Source organism: Ceratosolen solmsi, unplaced genomic scaffold (genome assembly GCF_000503995.2).
Source record: "Ceratosolen solmsi marchali unplaced genomic scaffold, CerSol_1.0 scaffold28, whole genome shotgun sequence".
Classification (NCBI taxonomy): domain Eukaryota; kingdom Metazoa; phylum Arthropoda; class Insecta; order Hymenoptera; family Agaonidae; genus Ceratosolen; species Ceratosolen solmsi.
This window is the reverse complement of record NW_011948429.1, coordinates 3739910-3756311: the sequence shown is the minus strand read 5'-3', so window position 1 is coordinate 3756311 and position 16402 is coordinate 3739910. Positions and strand designations below refer to the sequence as shown.

Here is a 16402-nt window from a genome sequence, read left to right as displayed (position 1 = left end):
TTGTATTTTAAGCTTGTCAAATTAAACTTTACTGCTCATAAATACATTAAGAGCCTTAATTTATTATATTGCAGCGTGTTAAGCGCGTTAAATGTTTTTCATTAATTTATTGCATATTTAGGGCCATTTTGCGCAAAGGGTTAAGTGCGTAAATCGAAAAAATGAAATTGACACGTACCATTCTCAGTAAGTACAGGACTGGCTTGAAGGAAAGCTATAACCCTCGGATTCTTTTCAAAAGGACAAGCCACTTGTTTCCAAGCTATGAACTCCGTCACTTGTTTGGCCAACTGCCAGAATTTCTCAAAGTTTATGTGTCCATTGGGCAATCTAAAATCAAATACATTTCATCATGATCTTTACGTTTGATACTGCAATCTGTGAATGCAATGAAATTACTAATTGAAATCTGAAATCGCTATTACATTCAGCGACAATTTCATTAAAGTAAATTTTCATACGTAATTTATTTTAGGTTTTCATTTCTTTTGTTTTAGTTTTTATCGTTTTGTTCTCCTCCAATTTAAATCTTGCAATAATACTGTCGTAATTTAGTTTATTTATAAATCTTTTCATTGTATACTATAATTTTATTGAAACGACGAGGAGGAATTATAAAAAAACAAAGGTTTAAATCGAAATCGAATGAACCGATTGTCCTATCACGTATTCAAAATACAAAGAGGAAACATAAGAATTACTTTACAACTATAATTGATAAGGTTTTTTACTAGCAGCTTCCTCCTAAAAAATAGAATTCATAATATCCATAATATCGTATGGATGTAGGCGCTACTCGTTCTACCCACATTTCCTACTCGTAATTGAACGCGCGCGCATAGCGCTACGCGACTTAGTATCTTATTTCTCAACTGTCGCGGTGGCGACTAATCCAAAATGGAGGGAGTGATTTCTTTCCAACTTTTATCATTACAAGTTTAATAAGTTTTAAGTAAAGCGGCTCGGTGAGTGCGCGCATCTGAAAATTGACGTGTCCTGGCCGATGTGCTAATTCTCTTGCGCATCCCTTGGTAGAAATCGTTTTTACTGTTATCCAATCGTTGCGGTAACTCTATTATATCATTGGTTACATAAGCACAATGGGACTTTGTAGAAAAGTATAAACGATTTTCCGATTATAAATGGCAATGGTTTTTTTTTGTTTTGTTTTGTTTTGTTTTGTTTTGTTTTGTTTTGTTTTTTTGCTTAACAAGGGCTAGGCGATACGAATTCTCATGCTGTTTATGATCGATGAATAGGCTTGTACTTTCTAAGCCGTTATTTAATGAAGTAAACGGCTCTATTAAACTTTTAATAATTAATCAGAACATTATATCACAGAAATATTAAGTTACACAACGGTCGAAGAACTCTGTATGAAAAGAAAATTATACAAGCTTCGTAACGTTTAAATAGTATTCAAAATAGAGAGACACGTAATTATAAAATTTTAATTTACCGACAAGCTCGTCAGAGCACTTACTTCTTAATTTGAATTTCATTTAGAGTACAATTTAATTGAATAATCTGTTAAAGTAAGAATTTAGTTCTATACGACAACTTTTAAGAAATTTATCCTCTATAAGCGCTCTAAAATGTGTAATTTTAATAACTGAATTTGCCACGCTCGTGCCAAACGAAGCGAATTATTAAGAATTGCCAATAGAAATACCATATTAAATGCATTTAATTTACCTCCGAGAGCTTAAACTTCAAGTCCTCTTCGATCATTATTAATTGCTACAATAAGAATGCAATAGTAGAACAACTATTGCGCGATTAAAATGCTCGACAATTGCTCCTCGGTAATACATCGGCAGGCGCTCAAAGTGTTAACGAGTGCTATCGAGTCCATTACAAACCGATTTCGATTTCAATTTATTATTCGGATAGTGGTAATACGTTTTCGATTAATAGGGTCACGCGAGCAATCTCAGCAAAATGAAAATCCGGAAAATATTGACGAGGGCAAGGTGGGTCGCAGCCGGGGTGGAGGAGTAGGCAAATAAATTGCACGTCGCTTCCAGTCCCTTCGTGCCATCCCGGCGAGAAGACAAGGGTCGGCTCGTGCAATTTTTCACTCACTTGTTACTGCAGCCCTCGTTGAGGAAATACAGGTCCTTGACGAGGAGGCTGAAGAAGGGTACGACGATGCGTTGCCTCTCGTCCGTAGCGCCGGCGCTACGCCACATGGCCGCCTTCAGAGTGCTGCGGTAGCTGCTGAAGTTGCTGCTCGGGTCCATCTGGTGCTCGAGGATCGAGAACTTGGCTGACTGCACCTTCGACCACTGCTCCGGTTGAGCGGTTGGGCATGGGAGCGAGAGAGAGAGAGAGAGAGAGAGAGAGAGAGAGAGAGAGAGAAAGAGAGAGAGGAGGGCAAAGTCGATTAGAGCGAGCGCTGCTTTGAGTAATTAAAGCGACGGGGCGTTGAAATTTCAAGGGGGATGCTAAGTTAGCTTTTCTCCATCATTTTTACTCTTTTGTTAGGTGATAGACTTGACGTGAAGAGGAATTGGTTGGGGTTTGGTGTGTGTTCGGGTGCCAAAAAGGTTTATTGGAGTATGGAAGTTAAGCGAGTGTATTGAATTGTCGAAGAACTTTCTAGTGCGCGTGATGGGTTTTATTTTATTTTATTTTATTTTATTTTTTTTTTTTTTTTTTTTTTTTTTTTTTTTTTTTTTTTACATTCATCGTGGATAAAATATTGACTGTTTTTTTTTAATGGCTAATGCTATACATGTATTGATGAATTTGTACTTGGGAATAATTATATATATAATTAAAGGCTAATTTCAACGCCGCGTACAAAGTGCTTTTAAAATGCGTGCAATAATAATAATAATAATAATAATATGAATTATTACAGTTTTCTTCAGTCGTGATATTGGAGACATGTTGAGTCCAGCAATAATTGCCATGAGTGAATTGAAGTTACCGATGTTAAAGCACTCTCGAGCTGTTTCAATCCAGTATTCGACCACTCGAACGCGCTGCTTTTTCTTCGCGTGCTAAAAATACAAACGTGTCAAGTAAATATCAATCGAAAATACAAACGGATCGTGATATGCAATTTGTGATTAATTAACCTTGCAAACTTCGGTCGCTACGAAATAGCTGAGTCTGTTGAACCACTGTACGTAGGATTCAAGATTGCGTGTTTTTTTCATATCCTTGAACGATGTCTCCAAATGCGGTGATTCCTTAAAGGGAAGGGAAACATCTTGTTAAAATGCTTACTTAAGAGTTGTAAATTTTAAAAAAAGTTTACATACATGCATAATACGATATTTAGGTAACACAATGTAAGGTGTAATAAATTTGTGATAATCGAGTGTGAAATTTCTTTAGTTAATTCGCTTTTAGACTATCACAGCAAGTTTTGTAATCAACAAAAAAATAAAAAAAAAAAAAATAAATAAATACGCGCGTGTGTAAATGGAATGAACGTAAACAATAGGCGTATAAAGTCATATAAAACATAATCGACTCATTGGCAAAGAAGCGCTGGTACAAAAGCTTCGTTCAACCCTACCTTGGCAAATGCCTGGACAAACTCTTCGGGGCCGATATAGGAAAGCCGCTCGAGCTCAACGTGTGTCAGTTGTTGGGCCAGAACCGTAGCCAAGGGACAAAGTTCCGTCACATCCACCTGAAACAGAGACGTAAGGACGAATCCCGTGAGTGCAGGTGCGTTGACTCCGAACCTTTCGTTTAACAGCGCATCTGTTCACCCTCCACTCCGAAGCTTTTCACTATCCCCATATGTTTTCAACATTTTGGACGTCTTTTGGACGTTTCGTGAATCTACGTAGAGGCTAACTGCGCATACATCGCCTTCTATATAATACTTTTGTAAATGCTGATAACTACGTAATCGAGATCCAAAGAACGAAGAAAAAAGAATGAAAGAATGAAATAAATAAATAAATAAATAAATAAAATATAACAATTAGAAAATCAATTACGCTGATAGGATAGCATTTCACTCGTTTTGAATTATTAAATTAATTTCTTGGTGCGCATATTTTTTTTTTTTTTAATAAAATTTATCAAAGCTCCAAAAGTCTATCCTTCGTATAAGAACATTTTATTGAAATTGGTGCATAACAATTTGCGATTTAAAGAGAGCAAAATAAAATATTTAGTTGAATATTTGTTGCTGGAAGTAAATTACGACAATGGGCATATTGATTTTAAAGACTGAAAGACATTTTTTTTTTCGAGTGTTCTATTATAAACTACGAATTTTTGTTATTTGTATACTTTAAAGGTCACTGCTGACCGATGGACCAATACAATTGGATTTACTATTTTTTTTTTTTTTTTTTTTTTTTTTTTTTTTTTATATCTTTTTGGTTGAAATCTAATTGAATATAAATTATGCAATGAAGTTTCGAAAAATTTTCTCATACAAATAAATTAATTTTATAATTATTGTAAAGTAGATTCAGAAAGCTAATTCGTTTATTATGAGAAGCTCATATGGTTATTATCTTTATTGAAGTGATACTTTTATCATATTCTTCAGATTTTTAAATAATTTTATAAATTTTATATTGTATAAACATGTATATATGCGCGCGCGCGCGCATGTGTGTGTGTCTGTAACATATGTATACATTAGCAAATTAGATAAATTTATTTTAAAATTAAAAATCCTATATTATTAAACTGAAGAGTAAAATTTTAAATAATTTGATATAATAGACTTAATATGAATTTTTTTTTTTACATGATTATGTAGGATTAAATTTAATAAAATTAAATTGTATCGAATGCAATGTTAAATTGGAAATTCAGCGTAGAGGAAATTTATGAATAGCAAATTTTGAAAAATAAAACAATTCTTCGTTAAAATTGCGATTTCTTTGTATCTACAATTTTCTCTGGCAACCAATCTACAATGTGAAATAGCTAACAATCTACGTATATTTTTATATATCGCGAAGAGAAGTCTTTTACTTCAATAATAATATTTTAATTTTAATTAGTAATCATTCTTATTGAATATTTATTCAAATATTTTAATTCATGTTATTGCTAATTCTTATTAATATCTCGGATCCTCGTTTATTCGTCCATTTGAAAAATCATGTGCGAATGAAGGCACGACATATTTAAATTCCGAATTAAATAAAATAATAAACTAAATATATTCATACGTACAGTGATATTTGGTCTTGTTTATTTTAATTGAAATAGAATGGCAAGAGACAAGACTTTAATCAAGTGTTTCCTTTTATAAAATTATAATTTGGCCAAAAAATATTTCGTCCATTTTATTTTTGTTTTTCTTCTAATTTTTCTGGCCAGTCAATTAATTCTACATGCATTGGACATCTATTGGATAAAAATTAATACAATGTACCATAATGAAATTCTTAATGAAAACAAAACTTTTCAGCTACATTAACAAGTAAAAAATTATCCGACGCGCTCGCCAATATTTATACTTAAGAATTGACATCATATGACACCATATTCAAATAGTATATAACACCATTGCCAAATAATAATATTAGCGAAAATATTGAAGTGCAAGTACTTGTAAATTTCTCATTAATTTCATTGCATATTATATTATTCAGCTAATTCTATGTATTTCATTAATTATCGATTATGCATATTTTTCGTAATAAAATTATCAATCGTATAATAATAATGTTTCTATCGATTCGGCGAAAATATAAGCGATTTTTTCATTATACTAACCGTATCGCGGCCATTAATACTTTTAGCTCAGTTTTCGAGCGTGACAATGGCTCTAGTTAAATTCAAGATCCTCGGCGGCTCATAAATGCGCACTCACATGCAAAATATAACCATGAAATAGGTTTGCCTCATCTGCATGTTGAAAATATCGATAACAACTTATATGAGCGCGAACGCACAAAGTTGATCGGGGATTAGAGCCTGGATAATTTTCGCATAACGCGCTTGGAAAATCCACTAGCAGTCGGTGCTCCCAATCGAAGCTGATAAGCCGAGGCATATTTAAGCGTCTGACGCAAGTGGAATTAGCCATGGGCAGGATGTTGCAGGACTTGACGAGGCTGGATGTAGTCAGCTGTAAAGGTGGAAGCGATCCTGCCTCGTGGATTTAATGAAATCAGCCCCATAGAGTCCGATGTTGCGATGTCTCGTGGTCGCGAGAAGTAGACACGTAGACACGTAGACACGTAGACACGTAGACACGAGGCCCCCAATTATCTCATTACCTCTTGAACGTTCTGATGTCTTCACGAAACTACGCGAGACATTGGTAATACAGAATGTCTAGGATGGGGCGTGTTTTTTGGCTCGCGGAAGGAAAAATCGTAGATGCCGGTTTTTCATATTTGCCAATTTTTCGTGCGTGCTAAAGAGGATTTAATGTATCGATCGAGTGACAATGTGACATAATCTTACGACACTGCGTATTTTATTTAGTAGTAAAATGTTTGATGTCAGAAAATTATTTCGACATGATTTGAGTATTAAAAAAAAAAAATACTTATAAAATAAAATAAAACATAAAGTCGAATTAAAAACAAAATTCATTTTTAAATAAGTGAATTGTCGTGTATTTAGATTACTTTTTAATCTTTTTGTAGATAAATTACCTACTTTAACATTATAGAGTATATTATTTCTTAAATTTTGTGCATAAATATGGTGTAGGATAAATAGGGAGGATCAAAGATAAAATATTTATAGTACAGACGTACTTTTATCATTTTATCATTTTATCATATTATTATGGATCTACATTGCAGATAAAATTTTCACTTTTATTCCGTATAAATAAAAATTTTTTTTAAAACTTTTAAATTGCTTCTTAACTATAATTTGAAAAATTTATTCGTAAATTTATACATCTCCATAATTCTGTCAAGTCGCCAATCCTGCTTTAGTTATTGTTTTTATTTTATTTTTTATTTTATTTTTTTTTTTTTTAATTTATGAATTTACCATTAATGTATCTTATAATATAAAATATCAAAATATGAAAATTGAATGATATAACACTGTCATATAATATTTTTGAATGTTACCAATGAAAAATACTTGATCATGATATTTGAATTTTATTTAAAGTCTCTAGTTATTCCTCTTTACTTGCAAGTTTATATACTTGTTGAGTGAATTAAGCGAACTTTATGATATTTTTATTAGTTAACGCAATACTTACTTTATGCATTTATATTTTTGTATATATATATATATATATATATATATATATATATCCTTTTATTACTCTATCAACATTTAATTTTATACATTCATAAAGTAAAAGGTTACTCTATATTTACCTTTTTCATGTCAGTGTGTACGTAGCACAATTTATGAGTACTTTTAATATCCAGTACTTAGAATGTATTATGGGCATGAAAAGTTGGGTTGGTTAATCATCAAGCAGAAAGTTTGTTAATTAAAAAGTATACTAAATACATTATTATCATTTTCCAGTTACCGAACAAAAACAAGCTTACTGTTATTTAAAATTAATCAAACATTCCCACGCGCGTTCTTAATTTATTCTTTATCTCTAAAAATGTTGCAATATTTTAGTGCCAACCTTTTTAAATAGATGGCGAAAAGAAAATATAGATTTTCTACTTTACAAGTAAATGTACTTCTAGGTCATTCGTATGTCACGTCTATGCATGATTTCCAACAGTCAATGAAATTGCGACATTGCAGAAAATTTATAAGCACTTGGCGTACTCACGGCTTATAACGCGTGTTGGGGACATTCAGCTGTCACCACTTAAGATTGGATTAGAAGAACGGATTCGTAGATTTCACATTTTCGATGCTCAATGCCAACTGCGTGCTTTCAACTATACTGTATCGCACAATGTTTCATTATGGCTGTATTATGACATTTCTAAATTCTCTTAGAGAAATTTTCAACAAAGATTCTTGCCACATCCGATCGCTAGGTGCGTTAGATTTTCATCGTTCTCTTACAAAAGCAAGCGAATCTGTATGCGAATTGTCCATTCGTTAGCACATCGTCTATTCCAAGAATTCTACCAACAATGCTAATAAAATTTTTATCGAATTCTTTTGAAAACATTGATAAATACAAATTATTACATCTGTCCTTTATATCGTTTAATCTATCATTAAATATGAATATTTACGTAAATTTAACGATCATATTATTATTGTCGTTTAATTGGAATATAATTTTAATTGAATTTTAGTTAATTTCCTTATGCACATTGCGTTATGGATTTTACTCTAAATCGCATTTTATGCAAATGGAGTTTAAATTAATTATTATTAAAATATTAATTTTTCGTATTTTTCGTATTTTTCGTATTATTTAATAAAAAGTTTAATTTAAACGATTTGATGTCATCCCTGTATTTATAATATAAGATAATAGATTTTAATTGTTTATCGATTACTATGCGATACTCTGCAATATTTGCAATTTTTTATAAAAATGTAGTATTAATTTCTTACGGCAGATCAAAGCTTTTAAAATTTGGTAATATAATGAGCATTGCGAGTGGTAATTAAGGCAATATATACTAATTTCACTAATCCCCCCGTTTAAACTTCATTTAAAAACGTTTACTATAATTTTATTAAAAATTAATCGTCATTGTTACATGATTAGGATAGATTCTTTTTTTTTTTCTTTTTTTTTTTTCCATTAATATGAGAAGATTTGTATGGACGAATTTATGTGAACGGAGAAACATTTTTTCTCCATGCTAATGAACTCGGAGTATAGTTAGTCAATTTCCTATTCTAACTAAGAGTTTATACTCTTAGTGTAGGAGAGGAAACATTAAATGTCAATCGATAAATTGATTATTGATTTTCGAATCGATCAACGCGTAAAGTTCATACATCTTTTAACTTTATAAGCAATAAAAGATTAGCGCCAACGAAAATAAATTGAAATTTATAATGGACCTGTCTAAACGATTCTCCTCAATGAGAATTCGCATTTTTTATTTATCGCAAAGTCATGCCAGTCATGAATTCCAATTTTTCGATCACGATTTAGCTTGGCTCGTTTCTTTTCTAGAAATAATCACCACATGAAAAAGATATTTATATACTTAACTACTCCGTTCGATCCATTACTTTTAATCTAATAATTTCAAATATTGTTTTTCACGACTTTTCAGTCTTATCTTTTTTATTTATAAACGTCAACATAATTATCTTACCGTTAATTTACAAGCTCAATGTAATGCAATTATATTTTGAATTATATATTAATTTTAATATCAATTATAACGTAAAACTTCTCTAAATTAAAGATTACGTATATTAACATTTACTCGTCAATTATTTTCAAACGATTGTTGCCCAAATAAAAGTTTTCCTTTACAGATCTCGTTTGATTTTTAAAATTCAAAAGTGTGAATGCACGCGTAATGAAAGTAATTTGCTGCATATTATTGATGAAAGAAGATATTTGGATTTTCGCAGTAGAGTACGATGGGAATGACAAGAAAGTCCGTAATGGCATTGACGCTCGGGAAGGAGCCGTACGTACACCAAGACAAGAAATGAAAAGAAATTACATACCTGGGTAAGTTGCTCGGTGGAGGCCTCAGTGGCCAATCTGGCCAGTGCCTCCTCGTATCTCTCGAGTGCCGTGAGCTTAAGAAGAAGATTTTGGAGTAGAACCGAGACCTCCTGTCTCGCGGCCGCGTCGACGTTCGCGACCTTTTGCGTTATGGACCTGACGTGTCCCATCACCCGCTCGTCTCTAAAGTCGTAAGGGAAGGTCTCCGTCCACTCGGCCAGCAGCTGCACCAGCCGTGGAACAAAGCGATGCAGTCGCTCCTGTTGAAGACAAGTTATTAGGATTACTCGGGGGCATGGATTCGCGGCTGACGACCCGGACAAAACGCAGCAGCCGCCAATATCTGGAGTAACGTCAAATTATAAGCTCACTCGGAACTCTCTGCCCTCTACCTCGTCTCGCTTTGTTTACGGAGCCTGTCCATTCCAATTATTCCCGACGGGGATTCCAGTTATATCCAAAAGTGATAATACACTTTGGTGGTCTGCCATATTTTGCATTATGGGCCTATGAGTCGTTAGGTAATAAAAAGGCGGATGGTAGTATTATTGAAATAAGGCGCTTGGAACATTTATAAAACGAGCGAATTTTCTTTAATCTTAATATTTTGCAAATATATTGTATTCAATCTTCGTTTTTCGAAAATACGAAATTTTTGTACATTTTATGAAAATATAGTGGTCGATTTTCCATAATTTCTCTAGTATATTAACATTGGCAATTCAACTCAATTGTTCAAAAATAAATTCATATTTTTATGAAACATCTATCATACGCGTATCGAACTTACGAACATCAATATTTAGCTTTTTCAAGATATCAAAAATGTCCTGATTTACATTTCATATTCTTTATGTAGTTTATTGAACTCAATTTACTACAGTACACTTTGCAGCTAATGTTTTTTTTTTTTTTTTTTTTTTTTTTTTTTTTTTTTTTTTTTCAAAAGTCATGCTTTACCCGCAGACAAAATGTTGTAATATTGTTAGTGCGAGTTATGGCACAATGGATGTAAGGATGAATGTATGTTATAAAACTTAATGCAATAGAATTAATTATTATATATCGTAGAATATTTTCGAAGACCGAGTCAAATAAAAGCAAAATAATTCGGCTCGCCAACGCAAGCTTTATAAAGCTTTTTATAAAGAAGCAAAGCCATTATGGAATTTAATCCATCAACTAGACATCAATAATGTATAGAATAAAAGTATTGTAGCAATATAAGTATGGAGTCTCTGTCATAGATACATTTTTAAGTGACAATAACAAATGTACTTGTGAGTTATTAATGTAATGTTAATCAGTAATGAATTATAAGGAGACCCATGGAACATTTATCAATCAATATCTATCGGTGATATAAAAATCATTTTTACCTAAAATTATATATAAAATTGAATGATATTAGTGTGCTAAATGTACGAATAGCTTCTTTTTTTTTTAATTTATCCGACAATTCACATTAAATGTTAATAATCATAGTTATGAGGCAATAAAATTTTGGTTCGAAATTAAATTTCACATACATAATAAATTATTAATATAATTAATTATAATTTCTCGTAAAAGTTACATGTCTGCCACTTACAGTTTGCGCCGCAGCATCTACGTACGCGAATTATTAATCAAATGCTGATAAATTGAAGAAATCTATCGAATAATAACAATGATAAATAAATTTTAAATATTAAAAATAACGAGTTAACGAAGAGAATAATTTTCGTATAACATTGATCAAAATCGTATAAATTTTCAACTATAAATTGTTAATTTCAAATTTAATTAGTTTTCAGTTGGTAAGCTTGCATTAGTCTGAAGTTTAATTGAATAATACAGTATGTGAAAGTTATCGCAATATATTCAAATAGTATATGGTTCATAAATATTGTTAAAATATTTCTACAATTTTATTAACAATGGAGATGATCTCGTTACTCGATCAGGCTACTACCGTTTGATCGATAACACAGTAGATATAAAGATAATATACACTAAATAAATATAATATGTGAATCACGGAATAATTTAATATGTTGAATAAAGTAACATAGGCGGCAAAATAGAGCAAAATGAAAAGGAAAATCGAGATTAGATAGGTGAAAGAGATGTTTAAACACAGAGGTAGATTGATAGATGTAGAAAAAGAAGGCACGATAAGATCAAAGAGAGAATATTTTAATCGAGCATCCATCGAACGTTCGTTCAAAATAGAATTCCGACGCTTGAGTTTACCGCTAAGCTTGACGTCCGCGCACACATACATTATTTCCAATGCTAATTTATGCAAATGAACAGTTGCACTTGCACGTCATATATTTTTCTACGCGTAAATACCATACGCGCGCTCAGGCTACATCCCATTACAACATAAGTTTAAGTCTCGTGGCTTTACGTACGAGTATTTGCTCGCGCCAATCTTCAACAAGACGCATCTTGCGTTGAAATCCGCAGTCAGAAGAATGTTTTGCGCGCACCAAGAGGCTTTGTTCTCGAAGAGCAAGATTACTCCAAGTCATGGCCTTTGGAATCACTGGCTTCTAGAACATATTGTTTGATTTATCTTTGGAGCTTTCGGCGATAATACAGAGAAGCTCGACAATATATCGCGGGAAAATCGAAAGCAACAACATTATAAACGAGTGGCGACTTGGACGATATCTCCAGCTGAGAAAAACGCTAATGACTGCGAGAGATAGAGTAATGCAAGCGAATCGATAACTAGCTGAAATTTTAGTGAAAAGATATATATATATATATATATAGAGAGAGAGAGAGAGAGAGAGAGAGAGAGAGAGAGAGAGACATTTCAGAATTCCGAGGTCAGTCGATGGTCGGAAATAGGATGGGCGCGAACGAGCATACACAAGGGGGCAGGACGCAAGAGAGAATTGTGAATTCGATGTGCGATTGATTTACACCTTACGTGGCTGATCCTCAAAAGCCCTTTTGAATGGAACGAATGCAGTGGATCGAAGTGTGTTTGAAAAAAGCGTACGTAGGCGAGTATAGGCGCGTGCGAAAAAGTATAAATAGTTATGCGGACGAGGAGAGAGAATGAGGAAATGAAGGGATAGGTCGATAGGAAGAAACGATAACGATAATACAGAGCCTTAGGGGAGCGATTCAGCTGCACTTTTATTTCTTCTATCGGAAATGTTGAGGAGAAGCAGCAAAGACTTTGAATGGCGTATTTTTACTACGCGATAGCGTCGCATGGCTTACATGGCCATGGACGTGGATGGTGATACGAAGATCTCATGAATGCAGGTGACGTTTTTTTTTTTTTTTTTTTTTTTTTTTTTTTTTTTTTTCGAGGAGAAGCGAATCGAAGGATTTAGCTGGTGGTAGGTCGTCGGGAAGCGCGGATTTGGGTTGAATGTTGGATAGAATTTTTGGACGAAATTTTTGGTATAATCTTCGAGTTTTGGGACATTTTGAATACAGGCATCATATCCTTAGCATATAAAATTATTATTCAATGCGTATATTTAATTGCAAAGTTGATGAACTTGCGCGTCTTTATTTGTTAAAAGTGATGCCTTATCTATAATCTTTTAAAATCGTGCAATAGATTCGTTGCTCAAGTTTCACCTACGTGTCTCTTTTCATTGGAGTAGAATTTCAAGTGCCATACACGGTGATTGCCATTTTAAATAAAAAGATAACAAAATAAAAAAAATACATAATATTATTATTTGGAATAAAAGTGTGAGATAGTATACCTAGGTATCTTGTCGTATGAAATAACGAAATTATCGAAAATTAGTTTCATCAACACTAGAATAAGAAAATACTTCCTTCGTATATTTTAAATATATTTTAAAGTTACATTTTTTTGCTATGTTTCTTTTTCTTTTTTTTTTTTTTTTTTTGTTTTTTTTTGTTTTTTGTTGTTGTTGTTTTTGTCGTAATAAATTAAGCAAGCATCGTTAGATCCATATTTTAAACGCAGAAAGATATTTAAAGATAAGATAAACAATGGAAGAAAGGAAAAGAAAATTTTATTTTGTTTGTATTGAAAACAATAATTTATATTCATAAAATATTCACTAAGCTTTATTTCATAATTATAATTACATTTGTTGCTGTAATTATCCGAAAATTAAAATAAATTTCCATCATCTAACAATGTAAAATAATTTCTACATAATGCAATTATATATATATATATATATATATATATATATATATTTGTAATTAAATAAATAGGCTGAAAATTTCTCAAGTCGATGAATTCTTATAGAAATAAATTTTTTAATGTGTAATGCATGTAATAAGGCACGAGTCTTCTATCCAATTTATCAAAAATCTGGATTAATCGTGCGCTCATTATATAGGAAACTGGACGATTTTTATTACAAATATACACGACCAATTGAGTAAATAGAAATTTGAATAATTTAGATCCTTGTGGGAAAGTATCATCAAAGTTATAAAATCTTCTACTGTTGTCCCAACTAATACCGCCTAAATATTGTTCCAGTAATTCATCTACTTTCAACTTTTCATAAATCAGTTTAATAACTTCTTGAAAGTTTGTCGTAAGTGGTGATCAGGTATGTAACTTTCCAACTAACTGTCTTTTCCACTTGGCACATCGCCAAAAGCATCGAGCTATCACTCTAGCAAGACAGTGTGAATATTGCGAATAACGTTGTCAGGGGAACTTTTATTACCGAATGGATTACAAATCTTTTCTAAAGTCTTTTATTAATCATTCATCCGGACTGATTATTAATTATCTGCCCATTCATTTTCATCATTTTTTCAATTTAATATTATTATTGTCGTGTTTGTTGTTGTTGTTCACTTCGAGATCGAAACAATTCGTATTCTTTGTATTTCTGCAAATTTTAGTTAATAATTTAGTTAACAAACGACAACAACAACAACAACAACAACAACAACAACAACAACAACAACATTCAACATTCAACATTCAACATTCAACATTCAACATTTAACAAACAAGCAAAAATAAAAGTCTTTAACGATCGATATAATGTCATTAATTTTTTTAAATTAATTAAAATCATTTTTGTATTGTTGTAATAGTAAAATATTTCCAATTATAAATATCGTCAATTTCAGTTATATTTTATCTTAACGAACGTACTTCACTTGATTTATTGTCATTCTTATCCATTCTAAATTACTTTGCTACTACGTCTACTTTACTTGAAAGCTTATAGTATAGCGAGAGTTTTTCTTCCATTTATACGTACTTTTGTTTAAAAAAGTTTCCATTTAATCCAATTATATACACAAGCAGTATAGCGCGTGTAGCTTTATGTTATGTTTCTCAAAAGTTTTAATATCTTTAATTTCAATCATTTCAATATCCAGCTATCAATATAATGGAAAGCAAACAATCTTTCTAAACTATTGAAAAGAAGAAAAAAAAAAACTTTCCCAACGTTAATTAAGTATTACGACTATATATTATTACATATTTCATAATATTTAATCATGTTTTCTATCTATGCATGCATGGAACTGGCAAACATAACATATTCAGTCATAACATATTATTATTATTAAGTTCATTATTATTACACGGATGCCATTGTAATAATCATCTTAATGTTGAAATGAAATGGATAAGAGCAGAAAAGAAATCGTCACGGTATTATACTTTTAATGCGAATAAATGTTCAATCAATACGACCAAAGATTTGCCTTTTCTCCCCGTGGTTTCTTGCATTTTTTTTCCTAATACACGCGCCACAAGTACATATTGGTTGGTATGATTTTGCCGTTAATCGATCCATCGTGCAACAATGCACCCATCCTCTTCCATTGACAAATGCTCGATAGTTGAATAATATCCTAATGCAAGAAATCCGGCAAATTGTCGGAATACCATGCGTGATCTCGGGCGTCAATCTCCGCAATTCCGAGCTCGATTATATTGTAAGAGTAAATTATTAGATCGAGGCAAGATGCAGGTGAGGTGAGGCATAGTGAGATGTGGATGGGGCTGAATGAGGCTGGGTCGATACAATCGAGCCCCCCGGACTCACCTTGCCGCCCTCGCCGTTGAGATTCTGCTGATGCTCGCAGAGCGCACAGACCTCGCCGAGGAGTTCGTGGGGCTTGATGAAGAGGCGAGCGCTTAGGAGAAAGGCGAAGAGGTAGGCCCGATCCGGGTAGTACTCCTCCGTTGGCACCATGTGCTGCACCAGGGCGTCCAGCGAGCCCGATACAAGATTCCCATCCCGATAGACCAGCTCCTGCACATGCAAATAAAAGAGATCGGCTCGTTAGTTTTATCGTCGATTTGATTAGGCGCTTTCGTAATTTCCGGTGACAAACAATGTTTAAGGGATGAAAAATGCCTACTTAGTAAAATGTTTTGTTCCTTAGCCGATTGACCGCTTTTGTCAATTTTTTGCGAGGGTTCTTTCATAGGCTACGGTATGCCATTGCAATTCTCTAGATGGGGTTAAGGGCAGATTAGCCAACGTCAAGATTTTGATGTATTTTTTGTCTCCATTACTACCTTATTGTCTTTTATTCTTAACCCGAGGATTGAAATATGACTGTTGCTGGATTAACCCATCACTTTGAATTACCTTGAAATAGGAAAATCAGACTTACCACCCAAATTGTGATTATTCCAAGTTTTAATCGTTATTATTCATATATAAATAACTTATTCAATTAAAAATGTAAAATTTCCACCATCAGCCACAAGATGTATTTGTTAGATTAATTTATAAATTTCTTTAAACTTTAAAGTTTATTATTAATAGTTCAAATGCGCTGTTTAATTTGCAACATGTAATGTGAGAAGCAAAATTTTGTATGAAAATCATCGTACGTCATTGAGATTATTTCCATATTATTAATAATTAT

General features: G+C 32.4%; 2 protein-coding genes across 2 annotated transcripts in view; both read right to left on the bottom strand.

Moving 5' to 3' along the window:
• Positions 1-79: 79 nt before the first annotated feature.
• LOC105363784 (ras-GEF domain-containing family member 1B-like) lies at positions 80-2334 on the bottom strand. Its single transcript, XM_011501561.1, has 2 exons — positions 2086-2334; positions 80-330 (listed from the first exon to the last, which is right to left on the bottom strand). Exons 1-2 carry the CDS (start codon positions 2241-2243, stop codon positions 141-143), a joined length of 348 nt encoding a protein of 115 aa, XP_011499863.1. The 5' UTR covers positions 2244-2334; the 3' UTR covers positions 80-140.
• Positions 2335-2779: 445 nt separating this feature from the next.
• LOC105363872 (uncharacterized) overlaps positions 2780-16402 on the bottom strand; it is a 290899-nt gene continuing 277276 nt past the window's right edge. Inside the window, exons 8-13 of the mRNA XM_011501674.1 lie at positions 15568-15777; positions 9541-9801; positions 3533-3649; positions 3087-3200; positions 2865-3008; positions 2780-2812 (exon numbers count right to left, since the gene is read on the bottom strand). Of these exons, the coding sequence (XP_011499976.1) occupies positions 2780-2812; positions 2865-3008; positions 3087-3200; positions 3533-3649; positions 9541-9801; positions 15568-15777 (879 nt within the window). The remainder of the gene's footprint in view (positions 2813-2864; positions 3009-3086; positions 3201-3532; positions 3650-9540; positions 9802-15567; positions 15778-16402) is intronic.

What these genes read in the sequence shown, in the direction of transcription:
- LOC105363784 (XM_011501561.1), bottom strand. Translation starts at nt 2,243, where the DNA reads ATGGACCCGAGCAGCAACTTCAGCAGCTACCGCAGCACTCTGAAGGCG. An exon ending in AACGAGGGCTGCAGTAACAA is followed by an intron (nt 331 to 2,085) that starts GTGAGTGAAAAA and finishes ATTTGATTTTAG; the next exon opens with ATTGCCCAATGGACACATAA.